Below are 24,754 nucleotides of genomic sequence, written 5' to 3' on the forward strand. Positions count from 1 at the left end.
ACCAGTGAGGTGAGTGGGCAGGACAGCTGTGACCCGCAGGGACCCGGTCTGGGGCCGACCTGACCCGTGTTGAGAAGAGAAAAAGAGGCAAGAGGCTGTCTGTCCTTGGGTGGGCAGTGCTGGCGTCCCTGGGCTGGTCCTCACGGTTTTACCAGAACAGTGTCTCGTTTCACTCCTGGGGAGCTCGTGTCGTACAAGTGCAGAGTTCCACTCTGACAGCCCAGGGGGTGGTAATGATAGGCATTCTTTCTTAATTACGGGAAATTTCAAGTGGATCAGAGTAGAGGAAGTCGTGTAACGAGCCTTCGGATTCGGCAGGAGTCGGCCGGCGGCCAGGCCAGTTTCCTCTGCGCTCCCAGCCCGGCCCTTCACCCGCAGGCCTTTTGAAGCAAATTCCAGGCAGCGTCCTGTGACTTGATCTGTAAATATTGCATTAGATGGCTCATCACATTTTAAAAACCGAAGTCCAGCATCTACTAGCACAACTGGAGGGCAAAAAGCCCCATGTTTTTCTGGAATATCACCAGGTACCCAGCTTAAGCCCCAATTTCCCCAAACGTCTCATCATTTTTTGGCAGCTCCCTGGAGTCGCAGACAAGGCCCTACGCTGTGATGGGTGGGCGTGCCTCTTCTGTCTCCTGCTCTGCCGGGTCTCCCCACTTCTCCCTTTGCTGTTTGTGGAGGCAGCCAGGCCATCTGTGGGGGACGTCCCCACCCTGGGCCTTGCTCAGGGCGTCCCCTTGGCTCCAGCACATGAGCCAGCGTGTCCCTCTCCCTCGGTGCTGCTAGAGGGGTGGTCTGTGGGGGGCGCCCTCCTTGGTGGTGGTGGCAGCTTTCCTGAGGTGGGCTCTCACTTCCGTGCCACCACCCTGGACATGTGACTCCCACGCATCACCACGTTAGCAGCTGCAATGGCCGTTTTCTGCTATTCTTTCTCCATTTATTAACCAGTGTATTTCTGAAAACCTAGCTGTTTGGTATAGTTCACATAGGAGACGCAGGGGACACGCTTGTTCCTCCCCTTTATATCCAGCTTTCAAAACAATGGCTTGGGTCTCTACTTGGAGCCCCCTCCAGGGGTGACCTGCACGGGGCTCTGGCTTTTGTGGGGGGATTTGGCGTCGTCATGATGAGACTGTGGATTTAAACGTTGTTAACGAGTCTCAGTCGCTATGGTCATGACCTCAGCGGGGCTCAGGTAGACCACCTGCGGGCTGCGACTGTCTCGCGTCTCCTAGTGATGAGATGCAGGGCAGGTGGGATGCTGCGTCCTCAGGGCATCTGACCAGGGGGTCTGGGATGCCATGTTGTCCCCACCCGTGCTGTAGAGAGTTCTTTTAGAAATTAAATTTAGTTTTGTAGGTATCTAACATTGTTTTCAGGGTGTATGCGGAGAACTCGAGTTTCTCTTCCTGTCTGCCCCCAGCCCCCTCCCCCGTTGAAAACCAGGTGTCTTTTCATTTTACAGTTTATCTTTCCATTGAATTTTTGTAGAAGCAAATACAGATTTGTGCCTACCTTCCCGCTTAGATAAATATTAGCACGTTCTCACTTCCTCCACGCTGACGTGACGGGGTCCTCGGTATCCGGTGTTCCAGCTCCGCCTGCCGTGTGGCTGTGGCTGAGGGACCTGGCTGCCCCGCGTTCCCTGTTGCAGTCACGGGTTACAGTAGCTGCACTGCCTCCGACCTGTCACAGTTACAGGTGGCGCTTACGCGGCCGTGCCTCTAGTGCACGGACGGCCCTTGTTTCTATATGCTGAACGTCTGGCGTGATGCCCGGGACCTAATTAACAGGAAGTCAGTGCCCAGAGGAGTGAATTCCAGGAAAACCTGGTCAGAGTTGGAATTTGCATGGGAGAGCCTGCCTGTCCCTTCCTCCACTGTCTCTTCTGTCCCAGTACCCAGGGGAATACCGTGTGTCAGAAAGGACGCCGTCGGCCCTGGGGACCACCGAGGGGTGTGAGTTGTCGCTGAAGCTGCCCCGTGTCCCGAGGTGGCTGCCCGACCCTGGTCTGCGGAGGGTGGGGCTGGCGTGGGGCGGGGAAGGAGCTTTGCCCTGGAGTCGGGACCCAGGCTTCTCGCTCCTGACCCGGCCCCAGCGCGCGGGTAGCTGTGGGCACTGAACCGTTCAGGGCCGGCGCACCCCCAGCTGTAAGACGCCTAAGTGGTCGGTGTTAAAATTCCATTCAGCTGTCTGTGGTACCTTCCCCCAGGAAAGCAGGCCATTACCCTTCACGGAGAAGCGGAAATAGCCCCAGTTCACAGCGGCTCTCTTCAGTCATTAAGTATTGAAGAGCACAAATGGTCCCGACAGGAGACAGCGGAGCGCAGCGCAGAGTGGGGATTGAAAGGCGCCTGGCTCGGGACTGGAGGCAGGACCCTAAATCTGTTACAGCCGCACGTAAACAAGTGAAAGGCATCGTACGTTTGCATTAGCCTGAAACGCAGCCCAGCTGTCACTGCTTCCGGAGCACACGCACGCGCTGGTCCGGTTTCGGAGCGGGAGCGTGCGGCCCCCTCACCTGCTGGGCGCAGGCTCTGGGAAGGGAGATTCTCAGCGCCACCGGTTGCAGGCACAGGCCTTCCCCAGAATGACCTGGCGCAGTGTGGGTCATGGGGACGTGCGCAGGGGCCTGCTGGCCGCTAGGCTAAGCCTGAGGCTCCGGGCCCATCTTCTCCCTGCGCTGACGTGAAGGCATGGGCTCCTCCCCGGACACGCTGGAGGGGCCTCCCCTCAGCGCCTGCCCTCGGGTCTTGCTCCGTCGTGTCTGGGCCACCAGCACTGGTACTGGGCACACTGGTGGTGGTTCCTGGAGAGGGTGGCTCAGGGAGAGGGGCCCTTTGCTCCTGAGCCACGCCGCACAGTGCAGGTCAGCAAGGCCGGCTGTGACCCCGTGCGAGGGCTTCCGGCAGCAGCTGGGCAGGGACGCGAGTGGGAGGCGGCCGTCTGCCTCCAGCGGCCTGGAGGGCCGCGCTCTGGATGCTGAGACTGGACAGAGGGGCCCGGAGGAAGGAAGTTTCTGGGCGCCAGCTGGGTGACTCAGGCTCACCATTGAAGTCTTCTGAAAACAGAATGGGGCGGCCGCTCAGAGCTGGCTGGTGGCAGGGTTCGGGGTGGGGGTGATCAGAGATACCTGGAGACCTGGCCCTTCGGACCTGGGCCTGCACATGCCCCTCGGTGGGAGATGGGGAGGCGGCCTGGGTTTTTTTTTAAACTCTGCTCCTCCTGCTTATTCAGTCAGCGGCGTCGAGCTGGGAAGATGCAGCCGCAGTGCCAGAGACGGGTCGGCAGTTCTGCCCCGGCGTGGTGTGCTTAGGAAGTGGTTTCTGGCCTTTCGTGAGGACGGCAAGTGGGTGGCCCCTAGACGGGAAGGGGGCAAACAGATCAGATAACTGGCCGATGAAGACAGAGATGACCGTGTGTCCGTGTCATGTAGAATTTATCTAGGAGAAAAAAGGAAGTTGGCCCTTCAGAAAATTTCGCGTCTGACCCACTGGGCTGGCTCAGAATTTCGTATTTCTAGGTCACTCCTGCTGCCTGCTGAGAACCTGTTATTCACTGTGGATGTCCGGCCCTGCCTCCTGGCTGGACTGAGGTGAGCTGACCCCACCAGGCCGGCCTGGCTCAGCACCCAGCCGGGCACCTCCCCTGCCCAGGCCCTAAGTGCTGGGCTGGAAGGAGGGGCAGGAGTGGGGTGGGGCGCGGTTCCTGGCTCAGCGCTGGCCGGGACCCCAGAGCCCAGACTTTAGCCGTGCTCCGTGGCTTGCTGAAAGGCAGTCAGCGGTTCCCGAAAACCAGCTGTTCTGCATGAAGACGCTGGCTGGGATCTTGTTTCTTCCTATTTTACACAGGAAGCATTTTAACACACTCCTCCACCACCGAACCCCCATTTGGTTTCCTAAAATGTATCTGAAACCCGGTGGTCGGCCAGCAGCCAGCCAGCAGCCTGGCCTGCTAGCAAGTAAGAGCTTAAGCAGCTCTGGGTCCAGTGACCGAGCCGTCGGTGTGGTGCTGGACAGCGTGTTTGTCGTCCCATAGACATTTCCCCTGCACCCGGCGGCGGACAGCCCGCGGGGCGTCAGTGCTGGGGAGAGAGGCAGCAGACTGCGACGGCAGAAGCCTGGCCTTTCCTGTAATGGACCGTTTTCCCCAGGGGCTGCTGCGAGTGAGGGCTCGCCCTGGGCTCAGGGCCTGATACCCCCACGTTGGGAGGGCGTGGCTCTGCCTTCTAGAGAGGTCCGAGGTGAGGGCAGGGCTGGGGGTGGATTGGATTGGGAGGCTGGAAGAGTCTGGGGGAACTGCGCATGGAGGTGAAGCCACAGAGCCCGGGATCGGGGGGGCCTCCGGGGGTGCAGCCCTCCCGCCCGGCCAGGAGGCAGCATGGGTTTTGCGGGTGGTCCCTGCGTTTGTGCACCTGGCCGGTGGGAGGCAGTTTTATTTAAGGATTACCACTTGATTTTTATTTTTGGCTGTGGCTGGGCCTGTTGAATTCTGTGCCAAGAGGACTCCTCCTTGAGAGTTCTACTTTTTCAGGTTTAAAAATAGCCTTGAAGCCATCTTCCTTTTCCCAGTGACTGCCCTGGGGCTGTGGCCCTGTGGCTCGGGCGTAGGTGGGCACCAGCCAAGGCGTCCCCTCTGTCTTTCCTGCAAGTCAGGGTGGCCGTGGGCTGATGGGGGTGCCTGCTGCCACTGGTCAGCTTGAAGGCTGGGCCAGGCCGGGGGCCAGCCAGCCCTTCGTGGGCGAGTGCTTCCAGAAATGCTCGTGCTGCTTTCCTGGGGTCAGGGCTCCACGTCTGTAGCTCATTTTGCCTCGTCCCTCTGAAAGCAGTGGTTTGTGGAGCACCGTTGTTGGGGTCCCTGGAAGCTCCTGTTAGAGGGTAACCTGGCTTGTTTGGACCCCGGGCTGCACAAGGGGGCATTTTGGATGCAGAAACCAAACTTAGAAAGCCAAGACTGACAGCTGCGTGTCTGAAGGCCCCTCTGGGCTCACAAGCATCGCGGGCCTCCCCCACCTTGCCGTTACATCCTGTGGCCTGATGGCTCCTGTGGGAGGTGGGTGGGGACAGGCTGCATCTCCTGGAGCAGCCCTGGCCTGCGTTCCAGGCTGTGCACCCGGCTGCCGTGCTCGGCTCACACGGGGACCCTGCTGAGCTGGAGCCCAGGGAGGGATTCATGAATGACCATGCCAGCGTCTCTCTCCTGGGTGCACGCTCCACTCTTGGAAGGTTTGGGGGTTCTGAGTCGTATCTTGGGCAGGCATTCTGGCTCCCCTGGCCTCCCGCGGGCCTCCTTACCATCCCCCGGCCGGCCCCGGCCGTCTGCCAGGTCAGCAGATGCCACAGCCGGCACCAGGCCTTGAAAAGGAGAGAGCCACCAGGCTGGGAGCTGCGCCATGTGACCCGGGCACAGCGGCCCCTCCCGCCCGGGGCTGTGACCCCTGGTCTGATGCTCTGGGGTGTGGCTCCCCCTGCTTGGGACCCCCGCCCATGAGTTAGCCATCAGCAGGTATGAAACAGCCTGTGTCCAGCCCACCCTCGTGGCTGCAGAGGAGCAGAGAGGCTCAGGAGAGCAGCCGTGAGCGTGCTTCCGCCAGGATGGCTTGTGGAAGGTCCCAGGCTCGTGCACACCTGACTCCAGGATGCCCCTCCACTGGGGCTTTTCAGCTGAGAGTTTGGAGAAGTCAGAGGAAGCATCGATGGGGGATGTCGCGAACCCGCTTCAGGGTGTTTGGGGATCAGCCAGAGGTGGGGAGGAGAGAGAAGGGAGGCAGGGGCCCCGCACGCCCCGGGGCCATTTGACCTGCTAAGGGAAGGCTCTCTGTTTCATGGCTTGGGCTCCCCCGGGAGTGCGAAGACCCTCTTCGGGCCATGTGGAAGGAGGGGGTGTCCCTCCCGCCCTCCCAGGGCCTGCTTGGCCCCCAGTCTTGTGCCGGGGGAAGTGTGGCGAGCAGTCATGGCTCCCCAGAATGCCCGCGTCCTGATCGCCAGAACCTGTGACTGCGGCTTCTTGCACTGGTAGAAGTGGCTTTGCAGGTGTGATTAGGGGTCTGAGATGGGAATGAGCCTGGGTTATCCAGGTGGATCCGGTATCATCATGAGGGTCCGTGTGAGAGGGAGACAGACAGTCAGAGGTCAGAGCGATGAGGTCGCCGGCTGGGGTCACCAGCCAAGGAACGCGGGCACCTCTAGAAGCAGGAGAGGGCCAGGAAATGGATTCTCCCCACAGGGAGCCAGCCCTGCCCGCACCTGGACCTGGGCCCCCATTTCAAACTCTGACCCCCGGAACCGTGAGAGGGCACGCGCTCACACTGTGCCTGCGGTCATTCTTCGTAGGAAGTTAATAGGGGGGATGTTCGAGGTGCTCGCCACTGGCCCTGTGTGTGGCGTTGCACCCCCACCCCCGCCCTTCGTGAGACCCTCTCAGCCCCCGACAGATGGAACAGGAGCACACGTGGTCCAAGGTCCGGGTTGGGGGGGCGCTGCTCCGTCGCCGTGGCGTCTGCAGCAGGTCGGGATAGAGGGTCCTGTGCTGAGGCCTGGAGGGGCCAGTTCTGCAGCACACGGCGTCCAGGACCCGCAGCCGGAGGCCGGGTAACTGCCGAAGAGGCCACGATTTAGACTCTAAGGTTGGAGGGCGTCCCAGGGGCAGGGGAGGCCTGCGTAGAGACCTGGGGGCCAGAAGCCAGCTGCCACTCGCCTTCACGGCCCCTGGACGCCCTGGGTCCTGCTGGAGGCTGGTCAGGACGCAGCCCCTTGAGCGAGCAGCTCGGCACTCTCCCCCCGGCAGGGGCTCGGCCTCCTGTTCTTCTCTGTCCGAGAGGAGGGTGAAGGTTGTGCAGAGTTGTGTTGTCTCTGCTCTGTGCAAGGAGCCGCCCGCGCCCTGCACTGTAATGACCTAATGTGTCACCGAGGGAGCGGGCCCGTGGCACCCACCGTAGTGGGGTCTCATTGGTGTTTCAGGCCTAGGGAGAGTCGGGTGTCCTCGCGGGAGCCGCTGCTCAGGGAAGAGACTTGGAGGAGAGAAACAGTCAGAATGCTGGTCGGTTTTATTTATGGAGCTGTCTCTGTGTCACCAGGAAGGGAGACACCTGGAAAAGGCGGGAAGTCTTCTTGTAGCTTTGCTGGGAGCTGGGACGAGTGGATTTGCCAGGCTGTGTCCAGAGGTCCTTGTCTGTGGGGTCACTGTCCCCTCACTGGCTTGGGTGCGGGGTGGCTGTGAGGAGTGCGGAGAGCAGGGCTGCGGGTCTCCTGGGAGGAGGGAGGAGCCTGTTGGTCTGGGTTCCGCAGAGCTCCCACCCCGGGAAGGCCCAGGAGAGGAAGGGGCAGCTTGAAGGGTGAAGGTACCTGTGGGCAGGGCCGAGGAGGCCTTGTCAGGGAGCCCATGGTAAAAGGACGCGGCCGGAGACCCCCTGTGTTCACGTGGTGGGACCCAGCTGCACCTGACCTTTCACAGGAGGGAGATGTGGGGAAGGGGGTTCAGGGGCGTTGTGGAAAATGTGGTTTCCTGCTGACGACGCTGAGGATGGAGGAGGCATCTGGGGCTGACTTGACCTTCTGATGGAGCCAAGGTCCGCAGAGGCAGCTGGGGTGCGTGTGGGTGCTGGGGTTCAGAGGAGCAGACGGGAAAGCACCGAACACCCTGACTGCGGCGGTGTGGGATCCCTCACCTCTGTCCTCCGCACGTGAAGCTCCCTGGCCTGTGAGTCCAGCCAGGCTGGTCCTTGGAGGCAGCCAGCAGGGCTGCACGAACCCCCCTCCACCCCACAGTCGAGCCTGTGGCCGCTCCCCCCGGGACATGTCTCTGAGGAGGCTCCCTGGGACCTTCATGCACTTGCTCACCTGCTGAGCCTTGATTGAGCACCTACTGTAAGCCAGGCCCTCTATGGTGGCAGGGGGTGGGCTCAGAAATGGGTCCCACGGGAGGGGGTCTAGCTACACCCTGCAGGCACTCAGGAGGGCAGAGGGTCTCCATGTGGTGCCAGAGCCCCGGCTCTCCCACTGCCAGGGGGTGTGAGTCCTTTTGGAAGAAGGCCCAGGGCCCCATCTGCTGAGGCCAGCTCTGGCCCCAGGACAGGAGAGCTGCCTCCCCAGAGTCCAGGGTCCCACAGGGAGCTGTGTCCCATCTGGCTCTGGGGCCAGTTCACCCACATGAGGTGGCTGGGGGGAGCCACGGACGCCCACTCTGGGCAGGGTGTAGCACTTGGTCAGTCTTACACTGCCAGGTTTAGTGTGGGGCCGAGTGGAGGTCCCCGTGGAGACTGGGGCTCCCGGGCTGATCACATGTTAGGGCTCTGGACTCCTGATTGCAGAGTGGCCGCTGCCACCTCAAAGCAGGTGTTGTGTGTGCAAGGACGTCACAGGTGGGGACTCTGAATGTCTCGACTCCTCAGGTCCCCGGGAGCCCCGGTGTAAAGGGGGAGGCCGGGGCCCGAGCTGTGGGGCTGGCGTGCCTGCTGTCCAGATGACGATGTCCTTCAGGTGCTGATGACCTTGTCCTGGGCAGTGGTGCCGTTTGTTGAATCCCTGCCGTGGCCCTCCCCCACCCGGGTGTCCCCCCGCCCGGTCCTTGGCCAGCCTGGTGCGGATGTGCTGCCGACAACTTGCTGTGCTGCTCACCGCATCTTTCCTGGCTGCCCCCGAGCCAGGCTGGGTCCTGTGCTGTCACAAACAGGGAAGCAGACGGGCCGTCCCTCTGGGGCCTGAGTTGGGGGTCCTGCAGGTGAACGTGACTCGGGAGTGCGGCTTGTTTACCGGGGTCATGTTTGCTGAGCCCGCCTGTGGAGCTGGTCATCTCTAGGATTCTCCTCCCAGCACCCAGGGAGGCCCTCTGTTCCCAACAGGAAAGAGCAAGACCCGTGAGAGAAGACGACAAAGGGCTTCGTTAGCTTGGCTGGGGGAGGAGTGTCAGCGGGTCTCCCTGGGGAAACGGCATCCGAGTCTGCACTGAAGTCAAGGGGCACCAGCAGGTGCAAAGGCCCTGGGGCAGGATCAGACTGGGGAGGCATTTGGAGACGTAAGAGGATTCCTGTGGTTTGACCCCAAAGAGGCAAGGTGAGAGGAGGCGCAGAGGGAGTCAGAGCCAGGAGTCGGGTGGGGCCTCGGGCTGGATTTGGGAAGCCCCGGCCCAGTGTCAAGCAGGGCCGTGTCAGGTTCTGATGATGTCTGCCTCCGGAACCTCTGACTGCTGTTTGGAGGCCGACTAGGGTGAGAGTGGAGCTGGGAGCCAGTTAGGAACCAGGGTGGGGCCAGAAGCGAGCAGCACGTGTGGATTTGGGGGGGCATGGAGGAAGAATCCGGACGTGTGTGGGGGTGAGGTCCCCCCATCTGCACCTGGCTCAGGTCCTCTCTGCTGTAAGTTAGCCAGGCTGAGATGAGGGCGGGGCAGAGCCCCTTCTGTGGGCTCCAGCAGCCCTGGAGCAGGGGTCCTCCCTCGCTGCTTGGCCTGGGTGGACTCTGCTTCTGAGTCTTAACTCAGCAGTGTCCCCAAGGCCCTGGGCAGAGGCTGGCCCCTCCTTCCTGATCACCCTTTGTGTGGCCCCTTTACAGAGCCTGTTCTGTGCCCCCGGGAGGTGGGTGTGGAGGCCTTGTTCCTCAGGGAAGCAGCTCCACCTCGGGATTGAAGGGGTCTCTGGAGCCAGGCGGGAGGCTCCCTGTGGGGTCGGCATGGTGTCCACCCACACCCCCTGCCCGGAGGGTCTTCTCCCAGAGGGTCTGGGTGGGAGGGGCCCGCAGGGCACTGAAGAATGCAGGGTGAGCAGGGAGATCCTGCAGGTGGCGGAGAAGGGCCCGGGCACTCAAATATTTACCCAGCAGATAGGCCCCTGTGTTCAGCAAACCTAAACAGTTTTCACCGGTTAGTGGTGAAGCCTGGCGGGTCACGAACTCCCAGGTGTGCGGTGGGGCTGGGGACACGCTGGAGCCCCCTCCCTCCAGGCAGCAGGGTCTCCTGACCTTCGGCCTCTCCCGGTCTCCCCAAGGCCTGTCTGTCTGGGGCTGTGGCTGCCTACTGACCTTGGCCTAAATCTCAGGGTCTTGGGCTCAGCCCTATGTCCTCAGGTCTGGTAAGGCGGCCAGGACAGGAAAGGGAGCTGCTGGGTCCCACTGAGCCCCGTCCTACCCAGGAAGAAGGCACCAGGGCTGTGAGGATCTCTCTGCCATGAGGGCAGCGGAAGCCTGCCTGCAGCCCCAGGCACTTGTCAGACCCCCAGGGTGTCCCGGCCCCGGGGGTGCCAGTCCTCGCCTCTGATGCTGGCGGATTGATGGGTCCCACTCCTAGGGCTCAGGGATGCCTTCTGGGACTCACACAGACGTGGCTGTTCCGTGGCTGTTCCCTACCTCCCGGACCACGGCCACAACAAGCCACGCTCAGGGCCGACTCCTGGGTAGAGGCAGCGCTGAGATGACCCTTGGTCCTGGAACCCACTGCTGCCCTGAAAAGCAGCCTTGGTCCCATCGGACAGGTTACCCCGGGCTGTCACGGTGCCAGCACGGCCGGCTGCCGGCCTTCGGGCCGGGCCAGCGTTGTCCTTCAGAGTTCACGTTGTCCTGTCCTGGGGCGGCTCAGCCTGCTCCCCTGTGGTTTCTCCACGGCTGTGGGGAAGACCCCCTTGGAAGTGGCCGGTGGGGGCCGGGGGTGGGGTTCCTGGGGCTCATCATGCCTCCTGGCCGTGGGCTGATGTTCCCCGGGGGTCCTGTGCTCTGGACGCCGCAGGCCAAGCCCAGAAGCAGGTCTGCAGCTCCTGGAGCCCAGGAGGAGGCTGTGGCATCTGCGGCTGGGGGAGGGGCAGGCCCCTGTGCTCACAGGTGTGCTGGGGTTACACCCTGCAGAGCAGAGCTCGCGGGAGTCCGCACCGCCCCAGTCTGTGCCGCTGTCATCGTCACCGAGGGCCTCAGGGGAGCTGGGTCTGGGTGAGGAAGCTCTGTCTGAGGGCGGTGGGCTGAGCTGCAGGTGGGGAGCAAAATCCTGCCCTGTAGTGGCCTGAGTGGTCCCTTCCCTTGCTCGTGACCATCTCAGGGACTCTGGCGGGTGCTGCCCCCCTCGCCCAGACGCGTCCCCCGCCAGTCCCCGGGGCTGGATCCTTCTCCGCCACAGCCCGCTCACTCTGTCCTCCACTGAGGCTCACTGAGCAGGGCTGCTCTTGCTGCCCGACTCCCCCAGGGGGTGGCTCTCTGTCCTGCTCACCTCTTTATCGCGAGCGTCCAGAGCGTGACTGGCACACGAGACTGCCCCGTGCTCGCTGGCGGAGTGGCTGATGTGGACTCTCAGCAGCTCAGGTTCAGCCTGGCCAGGACACCGGGTTTGTCTTACAACTTGAGCTGTTTGCTGAAAAGGGGAAATGGGATCGTCAGCCCGGAGCAGCTGCCCGTGGCGGGGCTGTCAGCCTGGGAGTGGGTGTCTGATGAGGGTGTGACTCTCCACGTCCCCACTGCTCCTGTGTCCCATGTGCACCAGGGAGCCTCGCCCTAGGATGCTGGAAGGTCGAGGCGGCATCCGGGTCTGTGTCTCCGTCCGTGTCCATGGCCTGTCTGTCCCAGCAGGTGGTGGCTCCTCTGGGTGCCATAGAGAGCCCTAGGAAGAGAGGGCTTACGTCCAGGGGATGCAGGAGGTGGGCAGCGAGGATGAGGACTGTGTCATCGTGGGGTTGTGACGAGCCAGAGTCCACTCTGGACCCAGTTGAGAAACGAGAAAGTGATCCCTGGCAGGACTGGGGCCTCGTGTCTGCAGGCGCCATCGGGTGGCTTAAGGGCTTCAGGTGGGCTCGGTTCCACCTTGCTGTGATTTCCCTGGTGCAGCAGACTCGGGGCAGAATCCCCAGAGTCACAGGGTGCCCACCGCTGGCTGTCATCCCCTAAGCGCTTGTGGCATGACCGAGTGGGGAGGGGCTCTGCAGGACGGGGACCCGGGTGCAGCCGGGCTGTGCTCACTCCTGTGGGGGAGACCGGAGCTCCTTCCCTCGCTCTTGAGTCAGTGGGTGATAGTTCCACTACCTGGGGCTCTGGTCTGGAGGTGCAGCAGGACCATGACTCCCTCCCCTGCCTCTGCTTGTGACCTTGGGCTTCCTGCGTGGCGGGTGCCGCCCTGGCGTAGGTGTGGTAGGTGGTGCTCGCAAGCTTTCCTGAGGAGGGGGTGGTTCTCTCCCTGTGGGCACCTTGCTCCCATCGTCCCCACAGCCTGGCCAGGCCTCCCTGCCCCCCGGCAGCGTCCAGGTCAGAGGAAAGCTGGAATCTCCGCCCTGGATCGGAACTTAGCTCAGGAGCATCCACATCTCCCAGGAAGCTTTGCAGGACTTGCGTCAGGCTGGGTTGGGCCCCTTCGTCGGTTCATAACTCACTTCTTCAGCAAGATGAGCTGGTGTGCTTGAAGGCACAGAAAGTGCAGGATTAGATTGTGTACAAAGCGGCTGCTGGCACCCTCTGGCTTGCCCTCGTCCCCTCCTGCTCCCTGCGCCCAGCTGCCGGAGCCATGGCCTTCTGCAGCCCTGACCACCTCCCATGCACAGCTCTCTCCGAGAAGTCCAGGCAGCCCTGGGGAGGGCAGAGCCCAGGCCTGACCCAGATGGTCCGCATCTTCACTGCGGCCCTCGGCCTGGCCCTGGCTGCTCCCAGCCTGGAGTGGGAGGACTCCTGTCCTCAGGTGTGGGCGGGGTGGCTGCTCCCTGTCTCTGGTGACATGTGGCTGGTTCAGGCCATCTGGACACCGAGATCTTGCCCCATCTGAGTAGGAGAAGCCCTGATGGAGAGACTCCTGTAGGTGCTCCCCCCACCCCCGAAGGAGCAAGGGCGCTGCTGCCTGAGTGCTCGGCAGACCAGCCCTCCCTCGGCCCCTCTGCGGGGCGGCGGGGCGGTCCGCGGGACGCTCACCTGGCGCTGCCCTTCCCTCACAGAGGAGGAGCTCCGGAAGCTGCGCGAAGAAACCAACTCGGAGATGCTGCGGCAGGAGCTGGACCGGGAGCGGCAGCGGCGGATGGAGCTGGAGCAGAAGGTCCAGGAGGTGCTGAAGGCCAGGTGAGGAGGAGGGGAGGCCGGGCGAGGAGGAGGCGAGGCCAGGCGAGGAGATGCTCAGGGCCAGGTGAGGACCAAGTGAGGAGTGGGACCAGGTGAGGTGCCCAAGGCCAGGTGAGGAGGGAGTGAAGGCCAGGTGACACCATCGCCCAGGCAGTGTTGCCCTGTCTGTAGTGGGGGTTCCCTGAGTCAAGATCTTGCTCAAATCCGGAAGTGGCCGGCCCCGGGAGCAGACACACCTCCAGCCCCCAGTGCTGTGTGGCTCCTGCTGGCGCCCCGTCTCTGCCCTCCTCAATAGGACGGGGCTGTCACAGTCTCTCCAGGAGTCCTGCTGCCCCTCCCCTCATCCTTTTGGTCTCAGCCGAGAACTCAGGTCCAGTCACCCTCCTGGCTCCTGGGCTGACGGGCCTGGTGACTGTGTGTACACGTGCCCCGGGCAGGGGGCCTGAGGTCTCTGCTGAGTGGGGGTGCCCCCCCAGGCCTCCTCAGCCCTCACAGCCCCTCCTGGGCCCAGAGCATTATGAGGGTCAGAGGGTGAGTGGTGATTGTGGGCCTGGCCCAGACTCTCTGGGTCAAGTCGTGCCTGTGCCGGTCATGAGCTGTGATCAAGGTCAAGGTGCCTCGGGGCCTTTGTCTGGGGAAGAGGCGGTGGAGGAACCCTGTTCCACAGCAGGAGGGATGGAGGAGTCACAGAGCCTGCCACGAGCGGCCTGGCCGGGCAGGGCTGCCTCACGTCCCCCAAGTCTTGGCCAGCAGTCACCCCCCAGCTCCTGGCAGGGCCTTCCCAGGACCTGAGACCCTGCCCACCCTGCCTCTGTGCTTTCCCACGCTCACCGCCCTCCCCTGCCCCCACCGCCCACCTGGACATGTCCCTGCCCCGAGCCCCCGACAGTAGTCCCGGCACCGCACCTGCGTCACCCTGCTGTACCCGTGACCTCGGGGTCAGCCTGCCCTGGATGGTCACCTCTTTCCATTGGGGTCCTCCGTCCCCAGGCTGCCAGGTGACACCCCAGCTTCTGGAGGGGGTGACATGGACCGTGCTGCAAGATGGCACTCCTCTGGCACGCGGCCTCCTCCAGTGCCCCACACCTCTGCCTGCATGAACTTGGCCTCTGCCTCGGGGTGCCACCAGCGAGAGGCAGGTCATGCCAGAGGGGTGTTCCCGGATTCTAAGAGCTGTGCTCTTCCCGTTCTGATAAACCCTCACGAGTCTCTTCTTCTGTGTGGCATCCCAGCCAGCAGCCTGGTAGATGAGGCCACCGAAGTCCCCACTGCCCCTTCGGTCCCCTCCGGCCCCACACCACCTTTGTCCAGGCCCTCTGCGGCCTGAGTGGACAGCTCTCTCCAGCTTGGGGCAGCCCAGCCAGAGCCGGCTTCTCTGTGAAGAGGCCGAGTGTCACTGTCCTTCTTGACATTTGTAACCCCGCAGCTGAGGGTTCCAGGAGAGGAACACGCAGGCCAGGACCAGGAAGTAGGAGCTGCAGGTCCGAGGAGCGTGGAGGGGCCGCTCCCCTGCTTTCAGGGTGGGGAGGTTAGGGTTTAGGAACCTTCTGGAAGCTGAGACCTGAAGGAGGAGGGGTGCAGGGAAAGCAAGTTCCGGGCAAGGCCTCCTCCTGCCTGGTCGACATCCTGGTGCCCATCTGGGTGGGCACGCATGTGGGGACCCCGTTCACGGCGGGGCACACACACATGCATCACACACACACAGGCTGGGAGTGGAACATGGTGACTATGTTTACACAAACCTCTGTTTTGTTTTTTAAGAAAATTCTGGGAAAATCACCTTGGTTTAAGCTTACTTACTTGTTAAGGTGAAGGTCGTCTCCAGTTAATGGGTTCAAAAGCACCATGGAGACATTGCCCTTTGACCTCCACCAGCCTGTGGTCTGGTCTTGCCCGGAGCCCTGTCCTGGGGTTTGCTCGCAGAGGGCACCTCCTATGGCTCCTGTGCCCTCCTGGCCACATTGTGGCCTTGGCCAGGGGCGCAAAGTGTGACTGTCCCGTGCGCCCAGCCCACTCCCCCCCAACACGGGCCCCTGGCATCACGCTCCGTGTCGATCTCCGGTGTCTGCCCGTGTGTGACCGTCCCGTGCGCCCAGCCCGCTCCCGCACTCGACACGGGCCCCTGGCATCGCGCTCTACGTGTCGGGCTCCAGCGTCTGCCCTGAGGCCTCGGGTCCTTGCCGGCAGGAAAACTAGACTTTAGTAAAGTGGTTCCTGACGCTCCACTCCAGATTGTGCGGCTGGTGGTTGGACAGCAGCGTAGGTGGCTCAGAGACGTCATGGAAGGCCCCCAGCTGTCAGGGATGCAAGGGCCCTTTTCTTGTGGCATTGTGTTGCTCCAAGGCCACCGGCTCACGTCTGCTCACCCTGGTCACCTGGAGCTGCGGGCCGGCCCCCTGCTGGGAGCGTTTGGGCTGCTGCAGGCCGTCTGCCTGTCCTCCTTTTAACTTGTAAAGCATTCACTGCTGCAGCTCTGTGCTCAGTCGGCTTCCTAAGAGGCAGTCGAGATTCCACACCTGGCGTGACCGGAGGGAGGTGAAGTCCCTGCCCCTGGGAGCACCTGCACCCGAGTCTCCAGGCATCTTTCTCCGAAGGCAGCTTGCAGCCCATGAGTACCTGAACACCTGCTCGTCTCTAGCAGGTGATGGGGCTGGAACGATCACACAGCCTTTGTGCAGGATCAGCGTCATCAGGTGCCAGCCCAGCAGTAAACAGTAACACGCAGGACGCTCCAGGCAGCCCCAGCCTGCCTGTGGCTTAGCGAGCTGGTGTCCTCCAGGCCTGCGAGCCCTCAGTCACACGCCTGGGCCTGGGCCTGGGCCTGGGCGGGAGCCTGTTGTTGGTGCTTCCTGGGTGAGCCGCCTCTTCTGGGAATGTCCTGGTGCAGAGGCCTGGACGCCTGCCCAGGAACGGGGGGCACCCAGCCAGGGCACGGGAGTTGCCGGCATGCCCAGCTCCCCTCCTGTTCCTGAAATATCCTCACTGGTCAGCAGCTCTGGACGTGGATGGTCGCCTGGGCAGCCTGGCCACGGGGGGCAGGGGGTGTAGAGGCCCAGTGGCCTCCTCCTTGACTGTGGCTCCTTTCTCTGGGACCCCTCCCGGTCCACTGCTTCAGGAGGCTGTCAGACCTGAAGGGAGGGTTTAGCTTAAGTGGTCGAGTGCATGCTTAGCACATGTGAGGTCCTGGGCTCAATCCCCAGTACCTCCTCTAAGAATAAATGTAAGGAAACCTAATTACCTACGCCCACCAAAAAAAAAAAAAAGAGGCTGCCGGCCTCACCCCCTGCCTGCCCTGCTCTGTCCTCTGTGCCTCCTGCACTAACACGACATGGCGGTGATGGGTTCCAGTTGCGGGTCACAAGCCCACGGACTGGGTGGGTTCACGGAGATGCTGGAGTGAAATCACGCTGTGTACACAAAACAGAATGCTGAAGGTGTGCACGTGGGGAGGGCCCCCCAGCCACGCTGTCTCTGCCCTGGGGGAGTCCTCTGTGCCCCCCAGCCCCCATGAGGGTTTGCCTGGGGTGCCGCTTTTCCCACGTTCTGGGGTCTGCTGGACGGGGGGCCGCGGGAGCAGTATGGTGTATCAGCAGCCCAGGCCAGTGCCGGGCGAGGAGGGCAGGCGGACTGGCCAGTCAGTGACGGAGCACTGCCCAACGTATGGGGCCAGGCCTTTGGCTGGGGGCCAGTCTGTCAGGGCCTGTGGCTGGAAATCAGGCCCACTGTCAGCATCCAGCAGGTGGACAGGAATTCCAGGGAGGGCTCCGAGGCCAGGCGAGTCCTGTGGTCGGGGACGGCTGGGCTGCAGGGCAGGGAGCCGGGCAGGTGGCTGGCGTGGACCGAGCTGGGCCGTGTGTGCAGGGGGCGGGGGTCACTCAGCCTGCGGCTTTGCATGGTGCTTGCTGAATATGCATGTTGATAAATCTTTTCCACTGGCAGGCTAGTTAATTAGTACAAGAGCTAGTTGTTCCGAGCTGAGTAATAAGTAAAGACCCAAATGTGCTAAAAGTAACAGGAAAGAAAAGAGTTGTGTGCTTGAGACGCTGTTCATTTGGTCGGCAAGAACCAGCAGGCGCGCCCGTTAGGCGTGCAGCTCTGCGCCTGCCCTCGCAGCCGGCGTCTGAGCCATCAGGAGCCCAGAGGGCTCCCGGTGGGTCGGAACAGGCACCGCTGTGTGCAGCACAGCTCCCGTGAGAGCCTTGCAAAGCCCAACACACCTTGAACTGACAGAAGTCTTGCTTCTTGCCTCCCCTCTTTAAGAACCGAGGAGCCGCCAGCTCAGCAGCCCGTGAGAGGCCAGGCCCAGGTCAATAACGGAGCAGGTAGGCCTGCAGGCAGCGGGTGGGTGGGCTCTGTCCCCGGGTGCCCCTGCTCACCTCCGGGGACCTCCTCCCTTGGGGACTGGGTTCGTGTCTCTAATTACGAGTTGGGGGGTCTTCATAGCAGATGCAAGTTGTTCAAGCAAAACACAACATTTTTTTCGTGAAAGTGCGAGGCAGCACCGGCCCGGCCCTTCCCCAAAGACAAGTCAGGTCGGGGTCACACTGGCTGCTTGGCCCCAGCCTGCTTGCCTGTTTCCAAAGGCTGGTTGTCCCGACAAGGGGGTGAGTGGGCAGTGGGGGTGCCCCAGCCCCCCAGTCGGAACCCAGAACCCCTTTCCGGGTCTTGTCTTCCCGCCCCAAGCTCGCGCCCTGTCTCACCCCACACTCTGCACGTTCTGAAGTTGTCATTCAGAGGGTGGCGTGGGAGCAGACCGGGCTTCCATCCAGCTCTCGGGGGACCTGGTCCACGGTGGGCCCTGGGCCGCGTGGCCTCGCACTAGGGCCCCTGCAGGCTGACTGTGGGCGGGAAGCCCCCTGCCTGGGCCAGGGCTCAGAAAGCTACAGCAGAAGGGCCTTCGGTTAAACCCTGCCTGGCTGAAGATGTGGAACCCAGGTCCCGGAGGGAAGGCCTCTCCCAGGGTGACCCGCCATGGGGAGGCTGAGCTGGAACCAGAGCCGGATGCTCGCCCCGTTCCCGCCCAGTTCAGGGCCTTACTGCACCTGCCTTCCGGAGAGGAAGATGCCCTTCCTGGGGCCCCAGAGCTGGACATGCCACGGGCCAGGTTGTGTGCAGGATTGGCTGCTGCATCCAGTGGGGCAGAGTCCTCTCGGGTTCCCAGGGTTCATGACCACTGGCCCAGGTTCCAAGCCAGGAGCAGCACAAGGGAGCCCCCAGGACCCCTGCTATGGGTGGCAATTAGTGAGCATCCTGCACTTGTGGGAAGTGTCAGAGGAGAGTCTTTCCACCCCAGCCCCTTGGGTCCCCACAGCCACCTGCTCTGAGGGCCAGTCCTTAAGCTGAGGTCCATTCTGATAGCTGTGGTCACTGCGAAGCGGGCTCTGTGTGGGAGGCAGGGGGTGTGGTGAAGGGAGGGAAGGACCCAGCAAGTACAGCCCTGAGGATGTGGGGGTGGGGACGGGGGTCTGCGTGGTCCCGGGACGGGGCAGGGCTCAGGAGCACCGTGAGACCTGTCCACTTGGGCAGTGCGCCTGGCCCCGACTCGGGGTTGGCAAACCACAGCTCCGCATCTGGTTTTACATTTTTAAAATGCTTTTAAATCCTTTTAAACGGTTGGGAAAAAAGCAAAAGAATCTTTGACAATTGAATGTTACACGAATGTCAGGTTTCAGCATCGTGAGTTGGGTTTCACGGGAGTGCAGCCGGGCCCGTCCACTGTCCACGGCTGCTCTCCAGGCCCTTGCAGTGCCGGCCCCTGCGTGGACTCTCACCCTAAAAACCCTGGCACGCGCCAGGCGGGCGGGGTGTGGGACCCCCCAGCCCTCCCCACCCGTCATCTTCTAAGCCTGAGTGGCCTCTGGGCATTTCTGAGCCTCATGGCCTCTGTGAGTGCAAACCCTGGTCCCTTGGTGCCAGCAGCACGTGACCACCTTCACGCCACTCCCTCTGGTTGTGGTCAGACAGCGCCCCCTGCAGGTGACTCCGCCACCTGCCCTCTGCAGAGACAGACTTGTTCCTTGGGATTTGGGCTGGTTTTCTTGAGTCTGATGTGGGTGGCTTTCCAAAGGCCTTGGCCATGAGTAAGCAGAGACCGCTTCACTCACGGGAGCCCCCACCAGGACACAGCCCTCGACACACAGGCCCACTGGCTGTCCCCCAGGGACACCTGGCCACTCCCCAGACAAACCAGTGTGCCCAGTTAGACATGGGGGGAGGCTGACACAGACCCCACGATGGGCTGAGAGCCTGCCTGGACGGCGCCTGTGCTGGGGACGGCCTCCAGTAAGCCGGGGGCCGGTGTGAGAAACACGGGGAGCCCTGGGGTCTGCGTTGGTTGGTTTGCACCTTGTAGTGAGGTGGGCCAGGCTGTTTTCAGGGGCCCGAGCCCTTCAGAGGCCTGGCACGGACGGGTCCTCACCCAGCTCCCGGGGAGCCCTGGCGCACAGCGGCCCTGACCCACCCCGCACGCACCCCCACACCTGCCCCTGCCTTCTGAGGCCCCCTCAGCCCACCGCCCTCACCGAGACCCCCGCCTCGTCCCACAGACCGGCGGGGCCAGGGGCTGTGCCCCCGCGTGCAGAAGTGGTTCTGTGAGAGGTTCGGGGAGTATGTGGAGGACTTCCGGTTCCAGCCCGAGGAGAGCACGGTGGAGGCGGACGAGCCCCTCAGCGCCCGGAGGTGAGACCCTCGTGGGACTGGGTGGGGGCGCCCGGGGCAGGGAGCCCGGGGCCGGTGGGCCTGGTCCCTGCACCGAGGCTTGAGAGCCAGGCCGGGTCTCGGTACAGCAGCAGAGTGGGACGGCTGTCGGGGCGCCCTGGGCCAGCCGTGCGGCCGCCCTGGCAGGAAGGGCCTCTCCGGGGCCAGCAAGCTAGGCCGGCAGGTTTCACAGGGGCAGCCGCACAGCCGTGTCCCCTACTCAGGGTTCGGACTTGTGCTTTCGTGGGGTGGTGGGCTCACAGCGAGGGCCCACTCCCTGGGCCTCGCTCGTGGGGACGCACACCCGCTGGGTGAACCTCGGGCTCTAGGGACTCTGAGAGCCCCCTGCGGGCCTGGCCCTCCTCTCAGACACGGGCAGGGGCATGTGGGCAGGAGACGAGGGACCTGCCTCAACCGAGGGAGCAGCAGTGGGGTCCCGGGTCAGCTCGGGCTCCCCTGGTGCTGTGGGGCCAGCGACGCCACTCCAGTTGAGTCAGGGCTGGCGCTCACCTCTCCCTCTCTCCTAGGCTGACCGAGAACATGAGGAGGCTCAGTAAGTACCTGTGTGTCTCCGTGGGGCCGTGCAGTCCTTGGGGCTAAGCTGCCTGTGGGTGTGGGTGGCCTGAGGAGTGACTGCGGTCTTGTGCGGACCTGGACTGCCCTCCAAAGAGACATTTGTCAGGAATTCCCACCCAGCCTTCTCCCTAAGGCCTACCCCATCTGTCCATCTGCCCCGGCCCACAGTTAGAAGCAGGTTCCCTCCAGGTCTGGAAGCCCTGGTGAAAAGTAGTTCTTCTCCAGACACTTGCCAGGCCCATGGCATGTGAACAAAGCCCCCAGCCCCGCTGTTCCCGCCTAGGGGCACTGGCGGGCCGCAGATGGCATCTCCCCGTGGGGGCGAAAGACAGCAGGCAGCACCGGCATGGCCTGGGGTTGGGGCACCAGGGGCCTGCGACGGCTCGGGTTTGCTCTGCTCGTTTTGGTTCTGCATCCCCCCCGTCAACTGGTGCAGCCAGTGGGGCTGGCCGGGTGTGTCCGAGGGCCGGGCGAGCCCTGGCCTGACTGCTCTGTCCTGTCCCCAGAGCGCGGTGCCAGGCCTGTCACCAGCTTTGTGAAGAACCTCTCTGCCTTATCCGACTGGTATTCCGTCTACACGTCGGCCATTGCCTTCACCGTGAGTGCTCCCCGCGGGGTGGGTGCCCTCCCCGCGGTTTCCCGGGGCCCAGCCTGGCTGTGTGGGCCAGCGCTCAGCATCCCCACCTGTGCGGTGGATGTGCCAATGCCACCCAGCCTCAGGGCTGGCCGGGAGTCTCCCTGCCTGCCCAGAGACAGCCCCACCGCAGCGTCCTCAGGAGAGGGCCCTGTGGGGCTTGCGGCTGGCTTTCCCCGGTGGGCTGGGGAGAGGGCTGTGGGGAGGCTTGTCTGCCTGTGTGGAAACCAGGGGTCCCTCCCATCAGGCACCAGGGGCTGGGGGTGGCTCCTGCCACTGGCCTAGGGACCAAGCTGGCCTCTGTGAAGCCACCAGTCGTGGGGAAGGTAGGAGGTGTCGGGCCAGCATCCCGGGGGTACTTCGGGGAAAACAGGCCCTGCCGCCCAGCCTGAGTTGTCCTGCTCCCAGTGGCTGCTCCCAGCCCCGTGCAGGGAGACCCTGCCGTCCAGTGGGAGGAGGATGTAGGCTGCCCACTGGCCTGCTGGGCCCTGAGGCCAGAGAGGGACGGCCGCCACGTCGAAAGGCCCCATCTCTACAGAGACCGCTGCCCCCAGGTGGCCTCAGCCAGGGAGGGTTCTGAGGACCACCCTGAAGCCCCAGGGGCCCACCATCCATGGGAGAGATAAGCATTGCTCACCCTCACAGAGGACAGGCCTTGCTCGCAGGGGCCAGCCCCCTTCACTGGGAGGTCACCTTCCACCACCCTTCACAAGCACTTTGCTGCTTCCGGTCCCCAGATCCTTACTTCCACCTGTGTTTCGTGGCTGTGGCAGCCCTACCCATTCAGACCCCCTGCCGGGCCTCCGCCTGAACCCACTGCTTCCATCCCCTGCCCGCACAGGCAGCCTGGAGGCCTGGTGCAGGGTAGGATGTTGGGGTGCTGGCTCCATGATGCCTTGAGCTCCCGCAGGTGTGGCCCCACCGACCTTCTGGGGTCAGCTCTCCACCCTTGCTCACGGAGGCGGCCCGCCCTGCCCTGCCAGCAGCTGCCCCACCCCGCCTCCTCCCCAGCTGGGTTCCATCTCCACTGGCAGCTATTAGGGAGGAAGCAGCCCTTCTCTGGTTTCTCTGGGGTGCAGGGTTCTTGGGCCTCAGGAGAGCTTCTGGGCTTGGTCTCCCCGCCTCCTCCGAGCCTACACCCGGTGGGGAGGGAGGGGTCTGGCCCACCCTGAGCCACACTGTCAGGTCGCTGACGTCTCCCACCCGTTTCCTCTCCGAACCTGCAGGTGTACATGAATGCCGTGTGGCACGGCTGGGCCATCCCCATGTTCCTGTTTCTGGCGATTCTGAGGCTGTCCCTCAATTACCTCATAGCCAGGTGGGTGCTGTACGTGCTGGCTGTGCCGTCTCCCCACTTCACACACATGCGGCTCGGGCCATCGTCCTGGGTGGCTGTCCTCTTGCAGGCTCCTGAACCCCCAGCAGGATGGTCCACTGGGGCCGGCAGCTCTGACCTGCAGGTCCTGGCTGCAGGGTCATGCCAGCTCCCCCCACCATGTGCTGCTTTAGGGCAGGAAAGGTCCCCCCAGACCTCGGCAGTGACCTCCCAGTGTCGGGTTGCTGGAGCTGCGGTGGCTCTGAGCCCGGGAAGTCCCACTGGTGAGGGTGCAGGTGGCAGCAGGGCGGGGGCTCCGAGGGGCTAGTCAGGGGTCCCCAAGCCCAGGGTCAGGCTCTGCTTTTCCTTTGTGCTCTCCGAGCACCCTCTTTCCACCTCGAGGCTGGGGGCTCTGTTGGAAGCCAGCAGGCTGGGGTGGGAACCCCTTGTCCCCAGGCCCCTGGGTCTGTGTGGACCTGAGGGCGCCCCACGGGGGGAAGCCTCAAGCTCCCACCAGAACTCAGAGGCGGCCCCACCTGCCTCTGCTCAGCCTCCGGAAGTCAGGCTCACACGCCCACTCTCCTCCGTGCTCCTCTCTGCCCGCTTAGGTTGGTTCACTTGGAAACGTTTTCTGTAGAAAAGAAAACCTTTAAAGGCTTGCGAAGGGTCCTCCGGGCCCCGACTAGACATGCTTCACCGAAGTTCTCACCGCTGCAGCTTTGCTGACTTACTCTGAGAGGCCCAACCCCTCTGGGTACTTGAAGTCTGTCTCCCACCGAGGAGGGCCCCCGAGAGAGAGGCCGGTGGGGGTGACCGGGACCGTCTGCTCTCAAGGCCCAGGAGGGGCCCAGGCAGTCTCTGCAGGCGGCTGGGTGTTTCTGAAGCCCCTGTCCCCACGGCCGGCCAGCACTCCCCGGGGTGCCTCCCCTTGGGGAGCACAGGGTGGGTGATTTGATATTCTCTCTCTGACTCCATCACCTGCGGACTACGCTGTGTTGAAGGCCTGCTGTCTCTGTTTTCCAGGGGCTGGAGGATACAGTGGAGCATCGTGCCTGAAGTGTCTGAAGTGGTGGTGAGTCCCGGGAGGGGCGCCGTCTGCAGGCCTCAGGCCTTTGCCCGCCAGCCCTGTTCGGAAGGCCGCTGATTCCCAAGGCCTCCCGATGCAGCTGCGTGGACGCCCTCGGGGAGCCCTGCCTGGCGAGGAGAGGTCGGGGAGGAGGAGGCCAGCTGCCCCCAGCCTGGAGCCCCATGCAGCTGCACCCTGACCCCTCGCCAGCTGATGCCCGAGTGCCCCTCACTGGCCTGGGCTTGGCCTGACCCGACCCTTCTCAGCTGGGATGTGACGTAAGGTGGGGGGGCAGCGAGGGGGCCACCTCAGCCCCTCACAGACGCCTGTGTGGGGAGGTGAACCAGGGGCTGGACCAGTGGATGTGTGCAGCAGGGGTCAGCAGGCTACCTGTGGCCTGCTGCCTGATCTTGTAGATAACGTTTTATTGGCACACACTGTGCCCGTTCATTTACACCTGGCAGCCACGCTGAGTTGCTGAGACACTGTCAGGCCTGCAGAGGCGCGTGTGCTGGCTGCGGGCCCGTGACAGAGAAGTTGGCCCAGGGGCAGAGCCGCTGGGTGTGGCCAGGAGCGAGGCCATGGTGCCTCTGTGACCCGTGTCAGGTGTTTGAGTACCTACTGTGCGCACGGAACGTGCAGCAGGGGTGGGGGATGTCGGTGGTGCTGCAGGGGCCCCTTCAGGCAGGCCCTGGGGAGGGCGTCTCGGGGGAAAGAAGCCCGAGCCCGTTTGCGCCTGGTCCCTGGTGTGAGCTCAGGCAAGCAGGGCGAGGTCAGGCCCCTTCCTGCTGCGGCTTCAGTTTCTCTGCTGCAACGTGAGACGTGGGGGGCTGCGGGGTCCCAGGTGCACCTCTGATCTGTCTAAACGTGAATCGGAGCTTCAGCGCTGCCTGCGGGGGGCACCCGAGGGGTGCTGCTGGAGCAGCTGCCTGTGCTGTCCGCTGGGCCTGCAGGGATGGCCGTCCCGCTGGCTGCGTCTGAGCAGCCGAGACCCTGGTGCTGGGGCTGGGAGGCCTCCTTGCTGTTTTTGTCAGTAATTTCTCTGACCTGTTGAATTTCAGTGGAAATTCTCTTTCCCCTTTGACTGAAGGAGCCTCCAAAGGAAGACCTGACCGTGTCCGAGAAGTTCCAGCTCGTGCTGGACGTCGCCCAGAAAGCCCAGGTACTGCTGCGGGCTCTGGCCGGCGCCTCCGGGTGAGCCTGTCCGGTGGGGGGACCCAGCACCCCGGAACTCCAGGCCCGGCTCGTCCACTGTCAGCTCAGCAGTCACCCTGTCCACTGGTCCCTCGCTGGCACCCGAGACAACCTGGTTGGTGGAGAGGGTCCCCCTGGCTTCGCGTGATGGCCAGCACCCCAGTTGGTGGAGCCCCTCCCGACCAGAGTCAGTCAGGCTCCCAAGAGAGTGTGGGCCCGGGGCCCCCGTGGTGATCAGCCTGTTAATCTGAGATTCAGACCAGACC

At 63.3% G+C, this 24,754-nt stretch overlaps 1 protein-coding gene across 5 annotated transcripts in view; it reads left to right on the forward strand.

The window, feature by feature from the left end:
• Positions 1-24,754, forward strand: part of GRAMD4 (GRAM domain containing 4) — a 68,564-nt gene that overhangs the window by 36,058 nt on the left and 7,752 nt on the right. For all 5 annotated transcript variants that reach the window (XM_072973717.1, XM_072973716.1, XM_072973718.1 and 2 more), the window contains exons 4-11: positions 12,887-13,007; positions 17,268-17,329; positions 19,553-19,685; positions 20,231-20,256; positions 20,786-20,877; positions 22,140-22,231; positions 23,252-23,300; positions 24,385-24,456. In XM_072973717.1, coding sequence (XP_072829818.1) covers positions 12,887-13,007; positions 17,268-17,329; positions 19,553-19,685; positions 20,231-20,256; positions 20,786-20,877; positions 22,140-22,231; positions 23,252-23,300; positions 24,385-24,456 — 647 coding nt within the window. The remainder of the gene's footprint in view (positions 1-12,886; positions 13,008-17,267; positions 17,330-19,552; positions 19,686-20,230; positions 20,257-20,785; positions 20,878-22,139; positions 22,232-23,251; positions 23,301-24,384; positions 24,457-24,754) is intronic.

This window comes from Vicugna pacos, chromosome 12 (genome assembly GCF_048564905.1).
Source record: "Vicugna pacos chromosome 12, VicPac4, whole genome shotgun sequence".
Lineage (NCBI taxonomy): Eukaryota > Metazoa > Chordata > Mammalia > Artiodactyla > Camelidae > Vicugna > Vicugna pacos.